This window comes from Papio anubis, chromosome 6, assembly GCF_008728515.1.
Source record: "Papio anubis isolate 15944 chromosome 6, Panubis1.0, whole genome shotgun sequence".
Classification (NCBI taxonomy): domain Eukaryota; kingdom Metazoa; phylum Chordata; class Mammalia; order Primates; family Cercopithecidae; genus Papio; species Papio anubis.
In genome coordinates, this window is record NC_044981.1 from 155,830,934 (window position 1) to 155,855,840 (window position 24,907).

The following is a 24,907-nucleotide window of genomic DNA, read 5'->3' on the forward strand; positions in this document are numbered from 1 at the left end:
AGTCTTGTTTAGGAGTTTGCTAGTTCTTGCAATATGCAAAGTGTATTAGTCTGTTCTTGCACTGGACAAAAAACTACCTGAGACTAAGTGATTTATTTTTATTTTTTTAACAGAGGTTTAGTTAACTCACAGTTTCATTGGATGTACAGGAAGTATGGCTGGGGAGGCTTCAGGAAACTTACAATCATGGTGGAAGGTGAAGGGGAAGGAGGCATATTTTCACATGGCTGGAGGAGGAGGAAGAGGGAGAGAAGAAGGAGGTGCTACACACTTTCAAACAAGCAGATCTTGTGAGAACTCTATCATGAGAACAGCAAGGGGGAAATCCGCCCCCATGATTCAACCACCTCCCACCAGGCCCCTCTTCCAATACCGAGGATTACAATTTGACATGAGATTTGGGTGGGGACACAGAGCCAAACCATCTCACAAAGCAACCACATTGCTATATTTCAACTTCTTTTTGATAATAAATTTATTAATTCATGCAGATAAGTCATACTTTAAAGTGAATAATACATGATTGGGCCTTGTACTTTGTTGATACCAAAATAGTATTCATCTAAAAAATAATTCCAGACACTGTTTCTTCCTAATGTGCCTTCAGTATTTATCACCGTGCTCAGTGCGTAGTAGGTATCCCATGAGTGTTTGTTGAAAAATTCATTAAAGATATTTGAAAATGCTTTGCTAAGGCCCAGTGTGTTCTCTGCTTTCTTAGTGGTTCCTATGGGTACCAAATAGGTGTGGGAGTTTGCAATGAAGTCAGGAGCAAGGACGTGATTATAAACTATGTGAAGTGGCATAAGATTTGAATAAATGCAGCCAGGCGCAGTGGCTCCTGCCTGTAGTCCCAGCACTTTGGGAGGCTGAGGCAGGTGGATCACCTGAGGTCAGGAGTTCTGTGTCCCTGAGAATACTTTAAAACTAGAGTATAGCCAGGTATGTTGGCACAAACCCATAGTTCCAGGTTCTCAAGAAGTGGAGGCAATAACTCAGGAGTTCAAGACCAGCCTGGCCAACATGGAGAAACCCTGTCTCTACTAAAAATACAAAAAATTAGCTGGGCATGGTGGCGTGTGCCTGTAATCCCAGCTACTAGGGAGCTGAAGCAGGAGAATTGCTTGAACTGGGGAGGCAGAGGTTGCAGTCAGCCGAGATGGTGCACTGCACTCCAGCCTGGGCGACAGAGTGAGACTCTGTCTAAAAAAAAAAAAGTTAAAAAAAAAGATTTGAATAAATGTTGTAAAACATTGTTGGAGTAAACTGATTAAGTGAGGGAAAAATGAGTGGGAGCCTTCCAGGCCAAGGGAAGTACGTGAGAGCGTGCAGAGGAGGGGTGATCTATCAGAGCAGTAAAGAGGGAAACCCTGCATTGTTTCCATCTGTAAACGCTGCACAGGGGGTCCCATTAAATGAAATGAGGCTGCAAATGGAGTCTGTCCTGGATGGGCCACTGTATAGGATTTATGAGCTGCAATGTATGTCATATTTTATGAACACAGAAGGATACATGCTGTAAAATCAAATAAGGTTATAATCTAGTCTTATGCATTTATGTATTTATTTATTGAGACAGGGTCTCACTGTCATCCATGCTGAGGTGCAGTGGCGTGGTCACTGTTCACTGCAGCCTTGACCTTCTAGACTCAAGCGATCCTCCTGTCTCTGCCTCTTGAGTATGTGGGACTATGGGTTTGTGCCAACATGCCTGGCTAAACTTTAGTTTTAAAATATTCTCAGGGACACAGAACAGGGACACACTGACAGAGAGGCACCACAGGCCAGGGTGTAAATAAGAGGGAAAAGGCCTAGAGGAGCAGAATTGCCTTCTTGCAGAGGGCAGTTTTATTAGTTCATTTTTGCACTGCTATGAAGAAATACCTGAAAGTGGGTACTTTATAAAGAAAAGAGGTTTAATTGACTCACAGTTCCACAGGCTGTACAGGAAGCATGGCTGGGGAGGCCTTAGGAAACTTACAATCATGGTGGAAGGCAAAGGGCAAGCAAGCATGTCTACATAGCAGGAGCAGGAGGAAGAGAGTGAAGGGTGGGAAGTGGGGTGCTACACACTTTTAAACAACCAGATCTCATGGGACTGGTGCTAAATATTAGACACCAGCCCCATGATCCAATCACCTCCTACGAGGCCCCACCTCCAACACAGGGGATTACATTTCAACATGAGATTTGAGTGGGGCACAGAGCCAAACCATATCACCATTCTACCAAGTTTGTACTACTGAATAAAGAAGATCCTTCGTGTATGCATGCTTGTACACACGAACTCACAAATGTCTACTGAGTTCCTGCTATGATTCAGGTCACACGCCAGGCTATAGGGATACAAGGTGAGCAAAAACAGATGTGATCCCAGTCCTCATGAAGCTTACAGTCAAGCTGGGTGACAGATGAGTAGCCTTGGAGATAAGCATGAACATTCAGCCATGGGAAGGACCACAAAAGTAAGTTCTGTGGTGCTGTGAGCGAGCAGAAAGGGGAGATTTTACCTGGTCAAAGGGTTCTAGGGAAACTCTAATAAAAGCTGAGCTTTGAAGGATAGGTGGAAAGGCAGAAAGGAACAGGGGATGGGATCAGTTGGTGCAAAATCTCTGTGAAGAGGCAGCAAGGTGACCCCAAGACGGAAAGGGCAGAGTGACTGGAGTGACCGTGGATGGGATTTCTATGGAGAGGGGTGAAGGAGACTTGAAAAGGGCTCAGCACTGCAGAGGAGATGCAGGAACAGAGGCAGGAGAAGTAGAACACAGGTCAGGACAGGCTCCAGTGTCAGAAGTCAGGGAAAGATGCTTCCAGAACGGGGAAGAGGCCTATAGGCTGAAATGGGCTGAGGGCTCACAAAATCATGAATGAATCTAGACGGAGAGTAAGGTCCCTTCCCAGAATGGAGGCTGCCTATGAAACAGCTCAAGCCTGCTTTTTCGTCTCAGGAGCATCATATGAATAACAACTAGGTGCGATCTGTGAGCTGTGTTAGGGAAGCACATTGATTTGGATGCTATAGAATCACAGAATATTTTCTCCTAGATGTTTTTGTGCAGATTCTAAAGAATGTAAGGAAAATCGACTTCACTTCTCAAGCATGGCAAGAGAGTAGTGGTTATAATGAGGATGCAGAAGATGGTGCTTTTTCGTAAGTCAGGAAAATAAACTGTAAATAAAAGAGGCCCTCATCCTAAATGCCTCCCTGTTGACAGTTTGTTACTTACTAATTCAACACTTGAGAATTCTTGTTTTGATGACCTGTTGTGCGAAGAGCACTGTGTTTGCAGGTGCAGTATCAGGGTTTGCCTCCTAGCTGTGCTATTCCTTAACTGCATGAATGTTGGCTGGACACAGAACCTAAGTTTCTGCCTCTGTAAAATGGGCATAATAAAGTGTCACCCTCCCTTATGGTTCGTGTGGATGAATGAGCACACACTCTGTGACTTTGTGAGTTGCAGAGCACCACATCCTTGTGGAGAAAAGTCCACAAAGCCTTATCAGTCACTTATTTACATCCTAGTTAGAAGGAGGTGATTGGATCCTGAAGGAAGGCTTGATGGGTGGTGAGAAGGGTGCAGTATGAAAGGGCATGATGTGCTTCAGTAGGTGCCTGAGAGGGAGACACCACCCAGGAGGGAAAGGGGCTGGGGTCACCACTGGTGAACTGTCTACTTCATCACTTCCTCCAGGCCAGTCACACTGCAGAGACAGCAAAGCCCCCGTCAGCTGTCAGCTGGTGCAGATGTCATTTCACAGGTGACCACAGGTCTGTGCTCTGTTCATGGGCCAGGTAGGGTTCATTATGGGACTACTGAACAAATAATGAATGTCCCCATTTCCAGAGTGAGTGCCTGTCTGTCCTCATGCTATCTGAGGCATGAGGGGCTGGAGTGGCACACCCTGTGCACATCAGCATGGGCTCGGATGGGCAGCTCTGCACTGCTCATGGACTAGCAGTTGCGGTCTGCTCTTGACAAGACGCTGGGAGTCAGAAAAATGCAGCCTGGGAAGGCGGCCAGACATATGTTTCCTTAGCATAATGCTGGGCCAGCTTTTCAAACTGCCAACTGCAACTTGAAGACTACATTTTGAGCTCTTGTTCCACTCAGACTTACTAATGTCTCCTCCCCAAACTGTGCTCTTTTTAATTCCACAGGATTAGTGTGAAGAGAGTGAGCGTACCCCTATGTCTGCCTATGGGAAGTAGACATAGCGTTAAAAATCTCCTTGGTGGGAAAATAAGTAAAGTAAAGGAAGTGTTGGGCAACATTCATCAAAATTCCTCTAAGCTCCATGGCATGAAGATTGCAGCATTTGTCATATTGGATTGTGACTGTTTTCAGTTGTTTATTTGTTTATCTGCTGCATTTGAATGTGAGCTCTTTGAAGCATGGGCTGTCTGTGTCTTAGTCACATTTGCATTCCCAGATTCTACTACATGGTGTGGAACAAAAACAGGTGTTCAGCAAAGGATTATAAAGGAATAGATGAATGAATGATTTCTCTTGTCCCCATTGACAAACAGTAGCTGGCAGAATTGGAATATCTTCTTCCATATGTGGAATGTAGGCTGGATTGACCTGGACCATTGGACAGAACCTTAGAACACAAATCTGTGAGATGTTTTATTTAATCATGCCAACCGTGCATATGTGAGGCTGGTGTCTGACATCTTAATCCTTTATGTTTCACTAATTCCTAGTAGATTTGTACAACAGAGGAAAATTGCCTTGGCACTATCTTGCAGTGGAAACATGTTAGAACTTCTGTGCAGAGGAAGTGTGTTTTGGGCAATGATGGATTCATGGCAGGGTATTTTTGAGAAGCACCATTTCTTGCCTGCATCTTTGAAACCCTAAGAACATGAGTGATGTAACATTGAGGTCTCATGTAGTTGTTTGCCAAGAGGCATTGGTCACTCTCTGGATGGTAAGGAAGTGTCTCTGATAAATCTGCAGTGGACATGGGGACATGGGGTGTGCAAAACAGACCTTTATTTGTCCTGTCTCCCTTGATCCTCATAGTTTTAATGAAAATGGGAGAGAGGAAGAGGACCTTCTGAGTGTCATGTGTGGTGGACAGAGATGTGCACTTGGGGTTAGAGGCTCAGACTGGACTCTCAGGCGCACCAGTTAAAGGGCCAAGCACATACCACACAACCTCTTGGAGCCTTGGTTTTCTCCTGTAAAATCAGAATAGTGCTTCTAAAGTTGTTGTGAGAATCGGAACGAAATGAATACTGTTCAAGAAAAGTAGCAAAGCATTATTTTATTATTTTATTTTATTGCCAATTAGAAGCTATTTCTATTATCCTTCTCCCAGGTCAATGTGAAATTGAGATGGCAGTGTCTACTTGCCTGCCTCTATTTTCTTTTCCCTTTTCCGTCTGTTCATAGAATCCTGGGGACGGATGTGTTCCTCCAGATCTGCTGTGTCTGATTTACTGAGCTCCCCACAGTCACATCTAGTGCTATAGGTGCACACTCTCTTTTGTTCTCCTTCTGTGTAGTCTTTGAAAAGCACATCACTATTGTGTAATGGGTATTGCGTAGTGTCCTGCTGCAGTCACAATATGCAGATATATTCAAATGAGGTGCTTAAAAAGGAATTAAAGAGCCACATGAGCCAAATTGAAGACTGAACAAGATTTGATGTCAGATGAATAATATGAGACACGCACTTTCAAAACTCTACTTGAATCTGTACTGGAAGGTCATTTGAACTTGCTTCCCATTTATCCATATGAAACACGAGAATAGCATTTTAATTGGCCCTATCACGTAGGGATGCCACGACAATGTGTATGAGGAGTGCTGAACTCCTTGGATCTATGGTTATTTTAAAAATAACTAGAACCAGAAATAGTGTATATGGACACAAGCTGATCTGTGAAGTCAGAAAAAACCACAGAACTAAGGCAGGCTAATAAGGCACGATTTTAATGACTGGTCATCTGTCTAGCCCCAGAGCAACCTCCAGTCTGTTTGGTTTTGATGAACAAAATAGAAACAGCAATCAGGACATCAGGAAATTATGTGAAAAAATATTAAAATCTTAAAATCTTTCACAGGACAACAGTATTGACATTGGACTCAAAACTGACAAGAAGGAAGAAAACTTCCGTGAGCTCGTATTTTTGAGATGACCATGTTCAGGACAGATGACTGACTCCTAGTTCCATTTTCTTTAAGATCTTTTAAACCTAAGGGTAATAATACCTTTTGATTAAGCACACGTTCTCAAATTTGTAATGAAATCAGAATCAGAACTCATAAGTGTCAGTAATCTTGTTTAATATCAAACAGCCCATGGTTGAGGGTTCTGAAACTCTAAAACTGGAAGTAATTTTGCATTGTGCTTCACTCTGAAATGTACCCCTAAGAAATGTGCTCTAATAAGTATCATTCTGGGGAGGAAGATAAGTGCACACGCATCTCATGAGGATGCAGGGAAGAAAACTGATGTCTGATGAGCTTTCACTGTGTGCATCTACAGATTATGGCAAGATTAGTTCATTAAAATGAAATTAAAGAGTGACATCGTGAAATTACGGAAGTCACAACGGAGAGTTAATGAGCAGCATGGGAATAGTGCGACTTGGTATATTGCAAATCCTCTTTTTCTCCATATCCAATGAGTCAGAAAATTTCCCAAGCCATGCCTTTAAGATACATCCAGAACCTTGTTGGTTCTCATGCCCCACTGCTGTCCATCATGTCCAAGCATTGTCTTGCCTCACTGGGACTGTAAGAGCCTGCTTACCCATGTCTTCTCTCATCCGAATTCTCCAGTGTCACCCTTCATCTCTCAGAGTGAAAGCCTAAGCCCTTCCTGCAGCCTGTAAGGACCTCAGCACTGCCTCCCCTTCTCCACTTTTAACTTACCTCTTGCTATTCATCTGCTTTTAGTCACTGCTAATCCCCGGGGTCTAAGCAGTGTTGGGGACAGAGTAGATCACAGTAAGTATTTGCTGAACGAATGAATGAATGGCAGTTAACCTCAACATTTCCTGGATGTTACTGTGTTTGGTTCTGTGATGGCCTCTTTTGGGTGACAGATGAGCAATAAAGATAAATCTTGGTTCTTGTTCTCTTAAGAACAGGGGGGAATGCACTAGCCAAGACTCATTGGTTATAGAAAATAGAAATCTCATTCTAAGTTAGCAAAATGGAATATGCTGTCCCCAGAACCAGCATTCAGAAAGCGCAGGGGTGAGGCTGGAGCCCGGGACTCTCGCACCTGCCCAGCGCTTTTCTACCCGCTTGTCTTCTCTCTGGACATGGCTTCCTTCTCTTTGGCTGGTGTCCCTGCAGGCTGGAGCCAGAGCCACAGGCCCATCCTGGCTACTGCATTGGCGTCCTGTGGCCGCTGTAACAAATAATTACAAATGGAATGGGTGGCTTAAACAACAGAAATTTGCTGTCTCACAGTCTTGGAGACCAGAAGTCTGAAATCAGTTCCACTGGCCTGAAGTTCAGCACAGGCTCTGGGGGAGGCTTTTCCAGCCTCTGGTGGCTGCCAGCATCCCTGGGCTGTGGGTGCATCGCTCCCATGTCTGCCTCCATCCTCACCTGGATTTCTCTTGTGTGTGTCAGTCTCCCTCTCCTCTGTTTTATAAGTTACATATGTGACTGCATTAGGGCCCACCCAGATAATCCACGATAATCTCTCCGTCTCAACATGCTTAATCACTTTTTAATAAACCATGTAAGGTGACATTCACAGGGCCAGGGACTAGGACAGGAATGTCTTTTGGGGGAGGAGGGCTGTTTCAGCCTGCCATGGCTACCATCCTTTCAAATCCATGAATGATGGGAGAAAAAGACCTTTCCACCAGCCCTTGTTAGAAGAGTCCCAACTCCGAGTGACCCTGTCTAGGCCACTGCAGAGCCCTGAGCCACTGCAGAAGTGGGGCTTTGGGAAGGAGTGGGGGTAAGGAGGGGTCCTGTCACTTGGTTGGAGTTGGGGAGGGAGCTACAATTCTCCCAAAATAGGAAGAGTCGGGTGGCTGCTGGTGAGACAGAAACCACATAGCTCCATTAAATGGCATGTGGGGAAACATGACAATATAAGGGAGTAATGCAGGAAAATGTGTGTTTAGGCTGGGCGTGGTGGCTCATGCCTGTAATCCCAGCACTTTGGGAGGTCAAGGTGGGCGGATTGGTTGAGTTCAGGAGTTCGAGACCAGCCTGGGAAAGATGGGGAAACCCTGTCTCTACAAAAAATACAAAAATGAGCTGGACATGTTGGCTGGAGCCTATAATTCCAGCCACTTAGGAGGCTGAGGCAGGAGAATCGCTTGAGCCTGGGATATGGAGGTTGCAGTGAGCCAAGATCATACCACTGCACTCCAGCCTGGGCGGCAGAGGCAGAGGGAGACCCTGTCTCAAAAACAAAACAAACAAACAAACAAACAAACAAACAAACAAAACCTTTGCTGGTAAGCAGGAGAGTTTTCTGGAAAGGAAAGCGGTAGGTTTACGCCTTTCCTGGGTGCTCAAATTCAAAGAGATACTGTATTTCTAGTTTTCATCTATTTACAATTCATTTAGCTTTTTTTTTGTTTGTTTTTTCCTCTCTGCAGAACACAAATCCGGTCAAGTTTTGGGTTGTCACGAGGGAGAACTGACAGCGCTGGGATGAGTTTAGCCAGGTCAGCTCTTCGAGGACACGGGTCCGTGAACAGCAGCACGTGGCAGCCAGGACCCGGCCTTCCTAGAGCTCCAGTCACTGTAGCCTCCAGGGGCGCTCCGAGTCCGTCTGGAGGGCCACGAGGCTTCCAGGCTGGAAGGAGGAATAGGGAGACCTGGGGCAGCGTTAGAATTACAGAAGCGAGAGAGGCGGGGTCCGCTGAGTCCTTGGCCTGGGCACCAAGGCACACTGAAAACTGGCATCGTGCATGCCCTAGAAATGACAGCCAGACGCAGCAAGGTCTAAGGACACTGAAAACCCCAGACTTGGGGGTGCTGGGTGCGGGAAGGGACGTGGAAGGACCGGGCTAGCCACAGGAACTACAGCACTGGGACGGGATGAGGGGTCCTGGCCCGAGTCCCCACGTGGGGCGCAGAGGTGTTTATGTAAGGGGACAAAGGGTATTCCTCTGCCCGATGGGAGACTTCCCCAGCCAGAAAATAAGAGGATTAGACAAGGGGAGGAACTTCCTCAGCCACTTGGCCCGGCACAGCGACCGCCGCAAGTTCAGAACCGCTAAGCCAGTCCGGGGCGCTCCGGCCCCTACGGCCCGCGCCCCGCCCGCCTCCGGCCGTGGCCCCACCGCCCCCGTCGCCCCCGTCGCCCCCGTCGCCCCCGTCGCCCCCTCCGGCCCCGGCCCCGACCCCGCATGCCGGCAGGGGGCGCCCAAGCAAGGCTAAAAGGCTCGGCGGGAGGTCGGCGGCCTCAGTGGCGGAGCGCGGCTGCCGGTGCGCGGCCGGGAGCGATCGCCGCGGGGCAGGGGCGCGGCGGGCACCGCGTAGAGCGCGCAGAACAGACGGACGGCGGCGGGGACCCGACGGCGGCGCCTCCGCACTCCCCAGACTCCGGCCAGCGCCCCTCGGCCAGCCGAGAGCACCCAGCCCCGGCTCAACCCGGGCTCCCGATGGCCCCCGAGGCCGGGGCGACCCTGCGCGCGCCGCGCCGGCTGTCCTGGGCTGCGCTGCTGCTCCTGGCCGCGCTGCTCCCCGTCGCCTCCTCGGCGGGGGCCCCAGGTACGCGCCGCGCCCCGGCCCCCGGCGCTCCTCCGCTCCCCGCGCACCCTCCTGCGCTCGGGCCTCGTTGTCCAGCTCAGTACTGGCTACGGGTCGTGTCACTAGCCTGTGCCTCCTCGTCACTTGCGGGTCGGGGCACTTGGCGCCCTGTGTGGGAGGCGGGAGCTGGGACGCCTCGCCGCCCGGGAACTGCAGCGCGCTGGCGTTTAACTTTGCCGTCGCCCGCCCTGGGGTCGGGAGGCTCCAGCCGTCTAAGTGTCCCAGGAGATTCAGGCACAGGGGGAAAAAAGGAAAGGAAAAGGCGACTTTCGGCATGCGGGCTGGGGTAATGCCTTTCTGTGCCCAGAATTTCCCGGGAGCGTAGGTAGTCATCCTTCTTTCCTCGCGTTCACCTCTCCCGAGGCAGGATGACGGGCGCACTCGGGAGACCGGAGGGAGGCAGAGCGGGGCTGTTCTAGAAGGTCATGGGGAAAGGCTGAGGGCTGCCGCAGGCCGTCGGGTGCCTCTGCGCTCTGGAGGAGCCGCGCTCCAGTGCCAGCCCGGCTCCAGGCGGCAGGAGGCCCGCGCGCCCACGGGGAACGTTCAAGCTGGGAGAAAATGTTTGTCTTGAGAGGAGGGAGAGGGAAATGAGAAAGTTGATTCCAGAGAAGCTCGCCCTACCCCGATGGCTGAGGCTGCAGCCAGGATAGATGCTTGCTTTGGGAGCAATGCTTTTCGGAAAATGCTAGCGAGCTCTTGTCAGATTTCTTGCAAGTTTCCTGCAGAGAGAGACAAGTTTGTGGTGGGGTTTTCATTCCGAAGCCTTTGGCGGCCGTTGTTCCCACCTCCCGTGCAGGCATTTTTACACTTGAAACTGTGGCTTTTCGGTCATTGGTTTGTAGAAATCCAAGAAGCAGACAATGATTGTCAGATACTATTCCAACGAGGGTATCAGTGTATATACTGTTCTCTTACTTCAGGGGTCAAGGAAGAAAAGTTGGGGGTCACATTGCTTTGTGACTGGTAGATACATCATCCCAGTGCTTGGTTCAGGTTTATGCCAGGTATTCTGATGCCAATGCCACTTTTTCATAAAAGGCAGTGCCTGTGGTAGGGTCTTTTTCTTCCCATTAGTGATCTCTAGGAGAGTATTCACTGAATATTTTGCACAGTACTTGAGAGGAATAAAACTAAATAAAGTCTTCCAACTTCCCCACCTACAACTCCTGGCTTTTGTTTTTCTAAGTGAAAATTTTCCGAGTGCTGAAAGAGTTTTTGTTTGTGAAAATGGTCTGAAACTGAAACCAGTGCTGCCCTGGCTTTGTGGCGATTCCAGCCTTCTGCCTTCCCGATTCCTCTGCCACCTGCCCGTGGATTGCATGTGAGTGGGTCCGAGCAGGGTTGTTTGTGAGAGCTCCTGGAATCCCACCGCGATCTGCACTCTTGCTTCTTTCGCCTTCTGCTCTGTGAATCACTGTGCTGAGGAATGCTGGGGCTGGACAGCTTCCCAGCCCTTCTCTCTACTGTGTTGACGTGGGATCTACAGTAAAATGATGACCAGACTAGAAGTGGACAAAGGAGGACAAGCACATTTCAGAATGAAATCTACTAAATTTAAATTAAGTAATAGAAGGATAGAAACAGACATAACAACCTGTAGATAGCTCCCCATACTGTGGATGAAATTATGGGGTACATAATTTCTTTTATGGGCTCCCTTTGACGCAACACCATGGATAGACTGCTCCCTCTTTCTGGTTGAACTAGAGAAACAAGCTGCTTGTGTCAAGCCCTCACCCTCACCACCTTTTTGGGGCCAGAATCTCTGTAAGGAAATTACTCAGGGCCACATAATAGTGACGGCTCCAGAGGGACTTTGCTTAAAGCAGGACACACTGAAGATCTGAATAAGCCCTTCAGTGTAGGGTCAATTAAACGTAAAACAAAATAAGCAAGCAGTGCTCCCTCCTCCACACACATCCATCCCTACAACAGGATACTATGCAAACATTAAAATTATCATGGCCTTGCCAGTCTGGTATGATACATTTTTCTAAACACATGTGGATGTACTCACACATGCACATATTTACAGTGGATATCTTAAGGTGGTTAGGGATGATTTTTATTTTCTTCTTTAAAGAAACTTTTAGGGAATTCTCCGTGTTGAAACTATTTTCAAAGTAATACTGAGATTACTGAGATGCTATTTTTCTTTTTCACAGTTGACATGTGACTGAGGGTGCAAAAGCTTGATGGGTAAACTGCGGGTGCCTTACAGAGAATCAAGGCAAGGACATCCCCATGCGCTAGTAGTCATTGAATTTTGTGGGGCCTTTGCAATTAAAAAATATTTGCCAGTTTCATTAAGAATGTTCTTGTTGACACAGTAAAATTATTAATTTTACCAAATCCCTGTATCTTTGAATATCTGTCTTTTTAATAGTGTAAATAAATGGGAAGGACACATGAGGTACTACTGCTGATGACCAAGTTCAGTGGCAACCCCAAGGGGAGGCACTGGTGTGATTGTTTGAGTTGTGCATTAAGCTACCTGATTTTTTTTTTTTTAATGGAATGTGGTATTTACCACAAAAAATGACAACAGACCAACTAGAGTTATTCTGACTTGGATATTTGGCAGATGTTTTCTCAAAAATGAACAAAGGGAACCTACTACTTCTAGTAAAAGAACTGCTATTATTGCTTGCCAGTGATAACATTTCAGCTTTCAAGTGAAAATTAGAATTTTGCCAAGTTGTTTCCACCACTATAAGCTTGAAAGTTTCCCAATATTTAAATTTTTTTCTAGTGAGATCAGTGGTGATATAAATGAATGTGATTTATAAATGTCATATTATAAAATGTGTGAACATTTGGATGATCTGCATAACCAAATAAACCAACAGATTCAAATGACCAGTGTATAGCCTTACAACAATCTTGCATGGGTAAAAGATCTGTTCCAAGTGCATGATAGCTCAATGGATTTTTAATGTAACAAAATATGAAAAATTCTTCATCTGATTTCAGATTCTAAGAAATGGCTACTTGATGAGTTTTGGTGTAATATCAAAGATTTTTCAAAAGTATCCAAAAAGGCTATTGAAATAGTTGTCCGGCTATACATCTGTGTGAGGCTGGATTTTCTCCAATCGAAACAACATATTGCAATAGATTGAATGCATAAGCAGATCAGAGATACTCTATTAAAAAGATTTGCCAAAATGTAGAAACAAAGTTGCTCTTCTCACTCATTTCTCTTTGTTTTGGAAAACAGTTACTTTTCATATAAATATATTTGTATGTCAACATGTAATGGTTTATTATTGTTATTTCAAAACAAGTAAGTACATATTTTAGACTTTTCTTAGTTTTAATTCCCAGTAAAGTCAATGAGGATAGATAAAACTCACAGAAACATAACCTCCTTGGCATCCTCATAAATTCAAGAATAGAAGATAATTCAGACACCAAAACATTTGAAACACACTGGTATATACGGAGGGAAGTAGGTTAAAAATCAGGATGCCTGGGCATGAGTGGCAGTGCTATCCTGCACCCCTGGGGGCCTTGGGCTAGTCTCCGCTCCAGAATAGACCAATTGAAGGAGGCTCCTTCCATCTCCGGAAGCCTTTAGAAGCTTGCCTGTGGTTCAACCTGCATGTGGCTTTATGAGGTTTCCCTCTTACTTCAGCCCTTTTTGAGAGAACGTGGGGAGACCCTCTCTCCTCTTATCTTGTGCATTGGAGCCCGCCAATGGCAGATGGTAGAGCTGTTTTGTTCATCAGTTGATCATGAAATTTATTCCTGTGGAATCAGAGGTTGTAATAGGATTGCAGAGTGACAATTCACATCCCTGGAAAGTTATCACCAGACAGTTCCAGAGCATGATCAAGATGCCCTACCAAGACCATTCACGTCATATTTAAGTTCTAAAGGCCCATTCCCTGAAAACAGGAGGGGAAGGGGAGCGTATTCGTTTCCTATTGCTGTAACAAATTGCCACACACTGAATGACTTGAAACAATACCAATTTATGATCTTTATTATAGTTCTAGAGATCAGAAGTCTGAAATGTGCCCCTCTGGGCTAAAATCAAGGCCTGCATTGAAACTTTAAGGGAGAATCTATTTCCTTGCCCTTTCCACCTTCTAGAGGTGCCCATATCCCTGGTTCTGGGGATTAGGACAAAGACATCTTTGGGGGACCATTATTCTGCCTACATCAAGGGATGAGGGTGAGGCAGGGAGCCTGGAAGCAACATTTCAGGAGAGGCTCCATCACCCTTGGCTGATTAAGGAGCAGCCCTCTTTTGACCTCTTTTGTCCCCCTTGGAACTTAGGGATTTTTGAGTTATAATTAAACTGTTACCAGAAGCTTTTATTTCAGTTTAAAAATAGAGGTATTTAAAGGTATAAAAGTAAAGGAGAGAAAGGAATATGTATGTGTATGTATTTACTTGTAAGTGCGCAGGATGTTTCTGTTAGAGTACCCATGAAACTGCAAACTTTGGTGCCTTTGGGTAGGAGAGCTGGGTCGCTGGGGGACAGTGGTGGATACTGTTTCATCCATCTCTTTTACCAATTTTTGTAGATGTATGTTAGAACATTTGGAATCAGGAAGGTATTGGTTATTCACATTCGTGAGCACCCTGTTTTCCTCCCTCCTAAGTCATCCTTGCCTACGAAAAACCTGCGTCTTTCTCCCTCGGCCCAGCCGGGGCAGCGCTTGCGCTCTGAGGCCCTTAGAGGGCGCTCCTGGACTTCTGGAGGCGAAGCCACCACCCGCGGGCCCTTCCGTGAAGCCCTGGTTGGACTCGGTTGTCGCTGCGGCTTTATACAGATAAGCAAATTAGGACAAACATCCAGTTATCTGCCTGATTTCTCCCTGAGTGCTTGCCTTTTGGCAATTTTTCTACTTACTGGCGCTTCCTTCATATATTAAACGGGAAAGGACAGATCACTCATTAAGAGTCGAAATGGCTGCGTGTCAGCAAATTCAAATACGCATTGCTGAGAAAGGAAATTGCCTAGACCTGCAGCTGGGGTCAGAAGCCCAGTGGCGGTTGGGGTGCGGCTGGTACCTCTGTAGGCCTCCACCAAAGATGCAGCTACTGGAAGATGGGGTGAGCGTAAGGGATGTCGCAGGGGTACTGGCCTTAATAACTACCTCCTTGGCCCTGATGGGTCCTCTCTGAGCGTCTCCCCTCCACCATCAATGTTAATTTTTGTATCAAGAGAGGGTAATATTACAATTATAATGTCTAATTATTATAATTATATACTATGTATTCTAGTTATTATAATAATGCTACACTTGTAAATGTAGCAAAATAACTTGAGAGGTGTTCATGTTAATTACAAAGTAGATGCTGCTCACATTTTTTTACTGGGGTCTCCTATATGTGGAGGAAAGATTTAATTATGGCATCCTTATAATCTATAAAGTACAATCTACATAATTCTATTTTCAGTTTTATGAGGAATTCCTAGGTGTACACTTCTACTTCCTTTGAATAATAACTGGCAGGTTAAAGTGTCACGGAGTTCACCATTTCTCTCTGTTATTTAATTTAATTTCCACAGTGATCTTGTGAAGTCAGTAGCATCCTCATCTTGCTACCGGGGGAACTGAGGTCAGAGAGGTTAACTGGTTTTCCCAAAGTCTGTAATCTAATACTCAGTCTTTGGGGTCCAGATCCCACACTCTCCCTGCAGACACCGCAGTTCTGGTTGGTTTGAGCCTTTACTGTGTCTCCTTGTTTTCTTCTCTAGGCTGGGTGTGAGTGCCAACACTCACATCTTTGATCTGCTCAGAATGCCTTCCTGAGTTTACTTTTGTAACATTGCTGTTGGCTGTTGAGAAATGATTCTGTGAGGCACTGAAATGTGTTGAATTCCAGCAGGGCTTAACTTAAGACAAAAAGTAGCAGTGAATCTAGCCTCTGTTAAAAAAGATGGATTTGGCCTGTGGATATGAGCAGGGTCCTCACTGTGGGAAGCCCCCTTTCCATGGTGGTCCTGTTAAATTCGCCTGTCAGCTCCTTGAAGCTGGTGCTTGGTGTCTAACCTGTTACCCAAACTCTTCGCCAGTTAATTTCAGGGGCTGTCTGTGAGTGCTTGATCCTTACTATGGAAATCACAACTTTGAACCTTTGAGCCTTTGAACCAGAAGGCTCCTGGAAGTGCCACCACCTTGTGCTAAGACATTCAGTTTTGTTTACTGGACCATTTAAATCAAGAAACAATGCTGAGAAACATCAGTGGCTAATCTGTACCATTGACAAGTCCCTACATCTCAACAGAGGCGGTGAGGCTGATGCTCACAGCGTTAAAGCATCTTGAACTTCTCAGGAGAAATGTGCCATTTAAATGCTGGGCTCTGCTATTTAGGGACTGTTTTATGGTGTCACGTCCCTTCATCTGGTTTATTAGGTCCTGATTGAGCCACCAATTTGGCTGTGTGACCTTGGGTGGGTCATAACTCTTCAGGCCTCACTTTTCTCATCTGCAAAGTGAGGGGATTGACCTAGGTATTGTGAAGGGCCCCCCGGCTCTAACTTTGTGGTAGTCTCCATTTGCAGGGTGTCCATTCATTCATTCACCCATTCAGCAAGGGTTACTAGGAGTCAGACAAAGACACAAAGTCAGAAGAACATAGTGTCTGCTGTCAGAGGACACATAGGCAGGGAGGACTGGATGAGGATAATGCAGACAGGTGATACATGCTAGGACAGAAGTGGCACAGGTGTCTCGGGGGTGAATTGACTGGGAGGTCAAGGCCAGCTATATTTGAGCCCTTTTAAGAACAGCACAGGCATTAGTTGGAGAAAGACGCCGAGGAAGGACATCTCTGGTCGAGGAACAGACCCTGCTGCACATGTGAAGGCACATGCAAGGAACCAGCAATGTTCGGGGTGGCTCGTGCTAAGTGCTGCTCTGTGTCAGTGGTGGCATTCGGGGTTGGAGGTATAGGAGGCAGCCAGCTCAGGAAGGTCCTGGGGTCTGACCTTAATCCATTGTGTTGGTGGCCACCGAGGGAGTGCCATAAGGTGGCACGTCGCTGGGTCGGTGGGAGGTCGGGTAGCAGCCAATCCCAGTACTGCATGGGGCTCTGGCCAGAAGGGACCATTGAGGCTTTTGTTCATTGTTTGGGGTTTCCTCTATATTTGCTTAACTTGTTTGGGGCTTTCTTCATGACAATATAGACTAAATGCCTATATCGTGTCACCTCCAGTTGTATCTCATTTGAAGACTCATCTTTGTTCCATGTTTTCTGAAACGGCTCATATGTTCTAGAACAGTCCTATTTTGGAAAGGGCTCCAGGGTAGCATGAGTCTCATGTATTTACATGTGGACAGTCTGGTAGAATTGACGTATACTGCAGGTCTTAAACAGTTGAGTATATTGGCTTTGGGCCCAGGGATGGGTCTGTGCCGATTTCAGTGTGGTTCCCCAGGAAAGACCCTGTGTAATTTTAGGAGTTCATGGGCGGGGAGTGGTAAGTAACTTGGCTTAAAGAGGAAATGAATGGACACAATTTACTGAGACTTTTACTAAGTCTGCAAACAGAGTGGAGCTGAGCATGTGCCGCTCTTGAAGAAGTGTGGATAGTGGGTACCTTAAGCCCTAGTGCTGTGACTGGAGTTAGCTAGCATTTTAATAAAGTACCTAGGAAAGGTGTGCAGTGATGTCTCCTAATTTATCATGACCCCACATTTGTCTGGAGGTGAAGTCTCATCCACAGTCACCCATGGCGGGACTCACGGAGCTGGATGGGGTGCGACAGGTGTAGTGTCCTAGGAGCTCAGGAGAAGCCACCCTAGCCAGGCAGGGGAGGGCAGGACCTGGGGCAGGCGCGCTCACTGTGAGCCCCTTCTGAAGAATCAGAAGGAGAAGCTGCTTTTGACAGAAGCTCTGTGAAATGTATGGGTGCTCTGGGGGATGGTGGAGAAAGCTGCCGTGGTGGCACAGACTCACATATAAAATAAAATCGCCCTGCAGAGAAGGCTCCGCCTCCTCTGATGGATGTGTGCTTGTGATGATGTATCAGTCACACTTAGAGGACAGAAAGCTTAGGTGTGCCCTTCACAGAGAAGCCGGCGTGGCTGTGTTTACTTAATGCGGCGCTGTCGGGTGCTTTCAGCGATCGTTTCTCATGGCCGATTCTGGTGTGCCCATTCCCCCTAAGACATAAAGGTCGGCGGTTTGGACTTCACTTTAGGCTTAAATGCTATTTTTCAAAAAACGTTTTTAAAAAGTTTTAATTTTGAGATAGTTATAGATTCCTGTTCAATTATAAGAAGCATGAACGTTGTCAGAATCAAAATGGAGTCACTTGTGCTAAAAACCCTGACAAACAGAGCCATGAAAAGCCAGGAGGGGAGGGTTCTCACGCACAAATGCCTGATAACAAGAGCTCTCAGCAAAGACTGCAAAAATTACAAGCTTGCAAAAGGCCATGACAACCTGACATCTGCCCAGCAACTTCCTGTCCATCCTCAGACTGGCACTATCCTCTTCATTGATCCTTGTAGCCAAGGATGATTATCTCAAGACAATTGCCATCTTCCTTATTTTCCCTTTAAAAGCCTTTGCCTTCCTTTCACTCCTTAAATATGCATCTAATTCACCGTGGCATGCAAATTCGCATCGCAATACATACTCCTAAATCAACATCATCTTCTCTTGGAGTCTCCCTCTCTGTTGTTTAGGTTGACAGCAGTAAGGTGGACGTACCATGTACCTGCCACCCAGTTTCCCCTAAAGGTGGCATTTGCGTAGCTGCAGTGCCACATCCCAGCCAGGACAGTGAAGACGCAGGAGAGTTTTGTGAGAAGGCCCTGGTGCTTCCTCATGTAGCCACATTTACCTTCCTTCCTCCCATCCACCCCAGACACAAATCTGTTCTCCCGTTTTATAATTTTGTCATTTTAAGAATGTCATATAAATGCAGTTCTACAGTATGTCACCTTTTGAGATTGGCCAAAGCCTATTTTTAAAAGTATTGTGCCCATTCGGCTTGTGATCCCTGCAGTTAGCTTGCAAGTGTTTTGTGTGTGTATGTGTGTGTGTGTAAATGGAGAAATCATGGCATGCAATTTGGCATCTCAGGCAAGTGCGGTTACCACCCTGGTCCAAGCCATATTACCTGGATTTTTGCAGTGACCTCTCCATAGTCACGCTGCTCCTGTCCTCTCCCACAACACTCCAATCTCAGGACAGCAGCTGCAGTGATTCTCATGATGCACAATGTCACAGAACCTTCCAATAGCTCCCTGACTCCCTCGGGGATACACACCAGAGTCCCAACAAGTTTTCCAGACTGTGCATGATCCTTTCCATACCACGCCCTCCCTCGCCGTCTACCATCTGCTTTGGCCCCTGGCCTCCTGGCTGGTCCTGCAATGTACGAGGCCCCTTCCAGCCTCAGAGCTTTTGAACTGGCCGTTCCCTTTGCCTGAGCAACCTTCCATGAACATCAGTGGGTTGATGGCCGGGGGCAGTGGTTCATGTCTGTAATCCCAGCACTTTGAGAGGCCAAGGAGGGCAGATCACCCACCTGAGGTCAGGAGTTCGAGACCAGCCTGGCCAACATGGTGAAACCCTGTCTCTACTAAAAACACAAAAATTAGCCAGGCGTGGTGGCAGATGCCTGTAGTCCCAGCTACTCAGGAGGCTGAGGCAGGAGAATCGCTTGAACTCAGGAGGTGGAGGCTGCAGTGAGCCAAGATTGGGTGACAGAGTGAGACTCTGTCTCAAACAAAAACAAAAACAAAAACAATCTATGGGTTGATGCCTCACCCTCTTCAGGTTCTTTGTGCAACATCTTCTCAAGAGGCCTTCTGGACTTCTCCCTGTCTTTAACAGGGTAATTTTATCCTTACCCCCAGCATATCTTTTCACTGCCTTATTTTGCTCCATGCCCTCATCAACGAACCCGGCATTTCGTATATTTTAGTGGCTTACTTGATACTTGACTGTCTTCCTTTGCTGAAATGTAAGCTCCATGAGGGCAGGACATTTTGTTGGTTTTATTCCCTGCTGTAGGCTCCTTGTCTAGAATGCTGCCCGCAAATAGCAGAGGCTCAGTGACTACTTACTAAATGACTGGATGTGCTTTCTTCGGTATTAGTTACATATGATAGATCTAAATATATTTATGTATGTTGACTGGCCTCCAGCAGAATAAGGGAGTGGTGCTGAGTGTGGGACAGTGCCCTGCTTCCCTCCCACCCTAACTGTGTGGTGTCAGCATATGCATTAGTGAGAGAGTTGCTTTGTGTTGGAAGTCCATTTTCAGTTGGAGAGAAGATTGTATTTACACAGTATGTGAGTGTCCTAGGGCTGCTGTAATAAAGTACCACAAACTGAGTGGCTTTAAACAGCAGAAATATATTATCTTGCAGCTCTGGAGCTGGAAGTCTGGAATCTGTAGGGCCTGTCATGCTCTCTTGGAAGGCCTTGGGAGAGAGCCTTTCCTTGCTTCATCCTAGCTTCTTGTGGTTTCCTTGGCTGTTAGACACACCAGTCCAACTTCTGCGTCCACATCATATGGCATTCTCCCTGCGTCTTCTCTTATAAAGACACTGGTCATATGGGATTAGATTTGGCCATCTTAACTCTGTAAGACTGTATTTCCAAAATTTCCCAATAAAGTCGCATTCACAAATACCAGGGGTTAGAATTTCAATATATTTTTGGAAGGGATACAATTTAATTCATAACGTATGCTGTGCTTACCCACGTGATTCCTTTTCTTTTTTTAATTTTTAATTTTAATTTTAAGTTCCAGGGTACATGTGCAGGATATGCAGGTTTGTTACATAGGCAAATGTGTGCCACGGTGGTTTGCAGCACCTGTCAACTCATCACCTAGGTATTAAGCCTGGCATGCATTAGTTATTTTTCCTGATGCTCTGCCCCAACCCCCTGTCCTCCCCTGACAGGCCCCAGTGTGTGCTGTTCCCCTCTTTGTGTCCATGTATTCTCATTGTTCAGCTCCTACTTATAAATGAGAACATGTGGTGTTTCGTTTTCTGTTCCTGTATTAGTTTGCTGAGGATAATGGCTTGTAGCATCATCCATGTTCCTGCAAAGGACATGATCTCATTCCTTCTTATGGCTGCATAGTATTCCATGGTGTATATGTCCCACATTTTTAAAATCCAGTCTATCGTTGATGGCCATTTGGGTTGATTTCATCTCTGCTATTGTGAATAGTGCTGCAATGGACATACGTGTGCGTGTATCTTTATAACAGAATTATTTATATTTTTTTGGGTATAGACCCAGTAATGGGGTTGCTGGGTCAAATGGTATTTCCAGTTTTAAATCTTTGAGGAATCACCACACTGTCTTCCACAATGGTTGAACTAATTTACATTCCCATCAACAGTAAAAACGTTCCTATTTCTCCACAACCTCGACAGCATCTGTTATTTCTTGACTTCTTAATAATCACCATTCTGACTGGTGTGAGGTGGTATCTCGTTGTGGTTTTGATTTACATTCCTTTAATGATCAATGATGATTCCTTTTCAGTAGGCAAAAGAGTTTATCAGCTTCCAGCACTGGGCCATAGCCCAGATGAGGAAGGGATAAGCCGCTGAGATGCATTGTGTGCTGAACTGTCAACCTGGAGTTCCAAAGACCTATGGACATTCAAGTGGTCTTAATTATTTGATCAAGCCTGGCTAGGTCCTTCACTGATAGATTAAATAATGAGTAATTAACTCATATCTTCTGTGCGCAGGGCACTGTGCTAGGCTCTGGGGTTACAAAGATTTAGTAATAAAGAAGTTGGAATTGCTGTGACCATAAATGACAACCAAATACAATAAATGTAGCAATATAGGATCATCTTGGACTTTCTAATCAACTTCTACTTGCCAGATGTAGTGTTTTTCATTGAAGCATACAGAATTGTAAGATCAGGAAGAAGAACCACCAACTTTGTCTGAGGACTTTGCCTGGTGGGCACACTTTGGTGTTGACTCAATCTGAAACTCAAAAAATCAGTACATTTTTCTCCCATTCTATAAAATTTTGGATGTGCCTTTCTCTTTTTTTCTGTCTAGATTGTGTTTTCTAGTTGAGACTTCCAGGTCATGAGATGAGGGCAGCCTTTTTCTACCACAGACGGTCTATGGGCCATGGATCTGACAACCTTCTTGATGCTATGGAAAACCAGCACGTTCTCTTTTCCTGTAACATGTGCCCTGGCTCCAATCTGTTTGTTAATACCACTTTCCACCCCACCCAACAATTTCCTTCTACTGCTTTCTGATAGACTGGGAGAACTGAAGCGTCTTGTTTTGGCTAATAATTCTCAGAATCCATATATGTACCTGCTGATATTCAAACAAACCACACCCAAAGGATGTGAGGCCTTGGGGTGATCTTATTTTCACAGCTGCATCATGACTGCACTTTCAATGCTAGCACCTAGGGAGGATGAGGTTCAGGAGACAAACACTAGATGTCATCTGAGCAAATTGTGTGTCCATGTTAACAAGCATGCAGACTCTGACTTGGGGTCCTTGGGATGAGTTCCATGGGATCCACTGGCACTCTAAAATTGTAATGTAGTTTCATTACAGGAAACAATTCTCAGCATTTAGAGGGGTCACAGACAGTCTGGGTCACAACCACAGGGAGGGATTGACTATGTGTCCTCTTGGAATTCAAGCCCTGGAAAGCAGTGAGTGACCCAGGGCTCCCACACATGGGGGAAATCTCTAGTAAAAGCGCTCCTTGAATTCCATTAATACCATACTCTGTTCTCTGATTATCCTAGCTTTGGGAAGACTTCCTTTCCCCTGGGCCCTGATAATGTTTCTTGTTAGTGGCACTCAGCTGATAGTAAATGTCTAATAGATACCCTCATCTTTTATGTGCCAATGTAGTGCTTCCTTCAGTAGACTGAAGCCCATTGCCTTTCTTACATATCTCCAAATTAATTCACTTGTATTCCCAGGGGAGTGGCTTGCTTAGTAACGCTATGTCACCCAATTGAATAGCATATTCAAAGATGTTTACTTTTGAAGGTAGGGAAATATGTTGGAATTTGACTGGGTCTGTCCAGTCATGGAAATCACTGAAGACATTTTGGACTTACAATCAATAGGCAGATGGAAGAGGAGAAGTTGAATCAGATTATCTAAGTTTTCTTTCAACTATCAAGATTTTAAAATTCCAATTAAAAGTGTATTTTCCAAGATGGAAGGAAATGAGGACCCAATGCTCCCCGTGCTGTGTGCGGAGGGAGAACTGGCCAAGAGCTGAGATGCTGGGAATCAGGCTGGGTCATTTTGTATTGGGTTGTGATTGGGGATATCAGGTGTTCTGTGGCATTTATTCCTCATATTGACATTATCTCATGTATGTGGAGTGTTTTATGATTTTCTTTCATATTTTATTCTTGCATCAATCCTATGAGGTCGGTGGGATTAGCTCCATTCATAGAAAATGGACTAAATTTGATATTTATAGAGAGAAACTTGAGTGGCATATTTGTTTTCTTTGGGGGCCTTGAAGGGTGGTGGACACTCTCCTTCAAGAGGGGAAAAATGTACTCTTTCCACCCTTGACTTGACTTGACACTGATGGACATCCCCTTCTTCCTGAAAATCTCTCCTGCTTCTGTGATGCAACTTTTTTTCTGGTTCTCCTATCACTAAAATTTCAGATTTAAACTGAAATTTAAATTGAGTTCTGTGTTCTTTGGGTGGAGATGTTGAGTAGACAGTTGGACACACTGGAGCTCAGAGGAGAAGCCGGGGCTGGAGCTGGGAATTCAGGAGCCTTCCACATGTGGATGGTCTTTGCAGTCATAGCACCTGGTGTGCTACATGGGTAGAGGAGGAAGGAGTGGAGTAGAGAAGTGGGAAAGCCAGAGCTGGGCTGTGCAGTGCTCTACTATTTAGAGTTCTGGCAGAGGAGGAGGAGCTGGCAAAGGAGACCAAGACGGGGTAGTCAACGATGTGGAAGAGAAACCAGGGAATGTGGTATCCTAGAAGCTAGTCTAGTGGTCAGGGAGGACCCGAGAAGAGGTGCTTCTAGGAGGAGACGCTCACTGTTGTCGGACATAGAGTAAGCTGAGGAGCAAGAGATAAAGACTTGGCAGCATGGAATCCTGACATTCACAAGATCTCATTCAGGGCACGAATTCATGTGTCCTTATGAATTCAGCTGCCACCATTGGCTTTCAGTTTTATATCTTTGGTTCTGATTTATCTCCAGGTTTAAACTTACTGCTTTTAATTATAGTTACAGCTGAGAGGGAACAAAGTATAGTAGAAAGAGCATGGTCCATAGTTTCGGATAGGTCTGAGCTCAACTGTCACTTACTAGATGTGTGCCCTTGGGCAAATCACTTAACTCTCTGCGACTCAGTTTCCTTATTTATAAAAATGTGAATACCAAAGTGCAGTGCACAGGCTTGAAATGGGGATCAAAGAGAAAATAGTTATGATAACACAGCTCATTTTAAATCACTTCTGTATTGCCAGCTCCTTGCTTAGAATCTGACACATAGTAGGCACTCAGTAAATATCTGTTCCATAAATGAATGAAATCCCCGGCACTAAGTAGGTGGTCAGCAAATGCTCCTTTCCTTTCTTTTTTACTTCCTTAAATATTTTTTGCTATATTACAAGTGGATCCAAAACTTAAACTCTTAGCTTATTAGGTGTGTAGTATATTTTCCCCTCTTTGTTGATAATTTACCTATGCCCATTCATAATCATTAAATGAGTTATAATTATCTGTAATGTTTTAAAAATGGCTCATTAGCAAGTGGGGTTGTCACTGGGTCTATGTGGTAGTTCGCTCCTGGTCATGTCTGTCTCATTCACTCTGTTTCAAACCTACCCCTCCAGAACCTTTGCTTGGCCTCTCTTCTAAGGGTGTTTTTCAGGGAGCTTTCTGAGTAATATGAGTGGCGATTTTGGGTACAGTAATGTCCAAGTGTTTAGCATAGTTAGACAATGACTTTCACATTTTGGGAAAAGGAATAAATTTTCAGGGAGTGTTTTTTGGTCTGGCATGCCAAGCAGTTTATAGTAGGCTGAGACTAGCTGGACTAGCAAACAATGGTCATTCTTTAAGAAACTATTTCTTGGTTACAAATTGAATTTGAAGAATGTGCGAAAAAATTCCACAAAAACCTGCAAAGTATTGGCTTCTAGTTGGGTCTCTGACGCCTGCCAACAGAA

At 45.6% G+C, this 24,907-nt stretch overlaps 1 protein-coding gene across 1 annotated transcript in view; it reads left to right on the forward strand.

The window, feature by feature from the left end:
• Positions 1-9,419: 9,419 nt before the first annotated feature.
• Positions 9,420-24,907, forward strand: part of FNDC1 (fibronectin type III domain containing 1) — a 102,686-nt gene continuing 87,198 nt past the window's right edge. Inside the window, exon 1 of the mRNA XM_003898350.4 lies at positions 9,420-9,707. Coding sequence (XP_003898399.2) covers positions 9,599-9,707 — 109 coding nt within the window. The 5' untranslated portion in view covers positions 9,420-9,598. The remainder of the gene's footprint in view (positions 9,708-24,907) is intronic.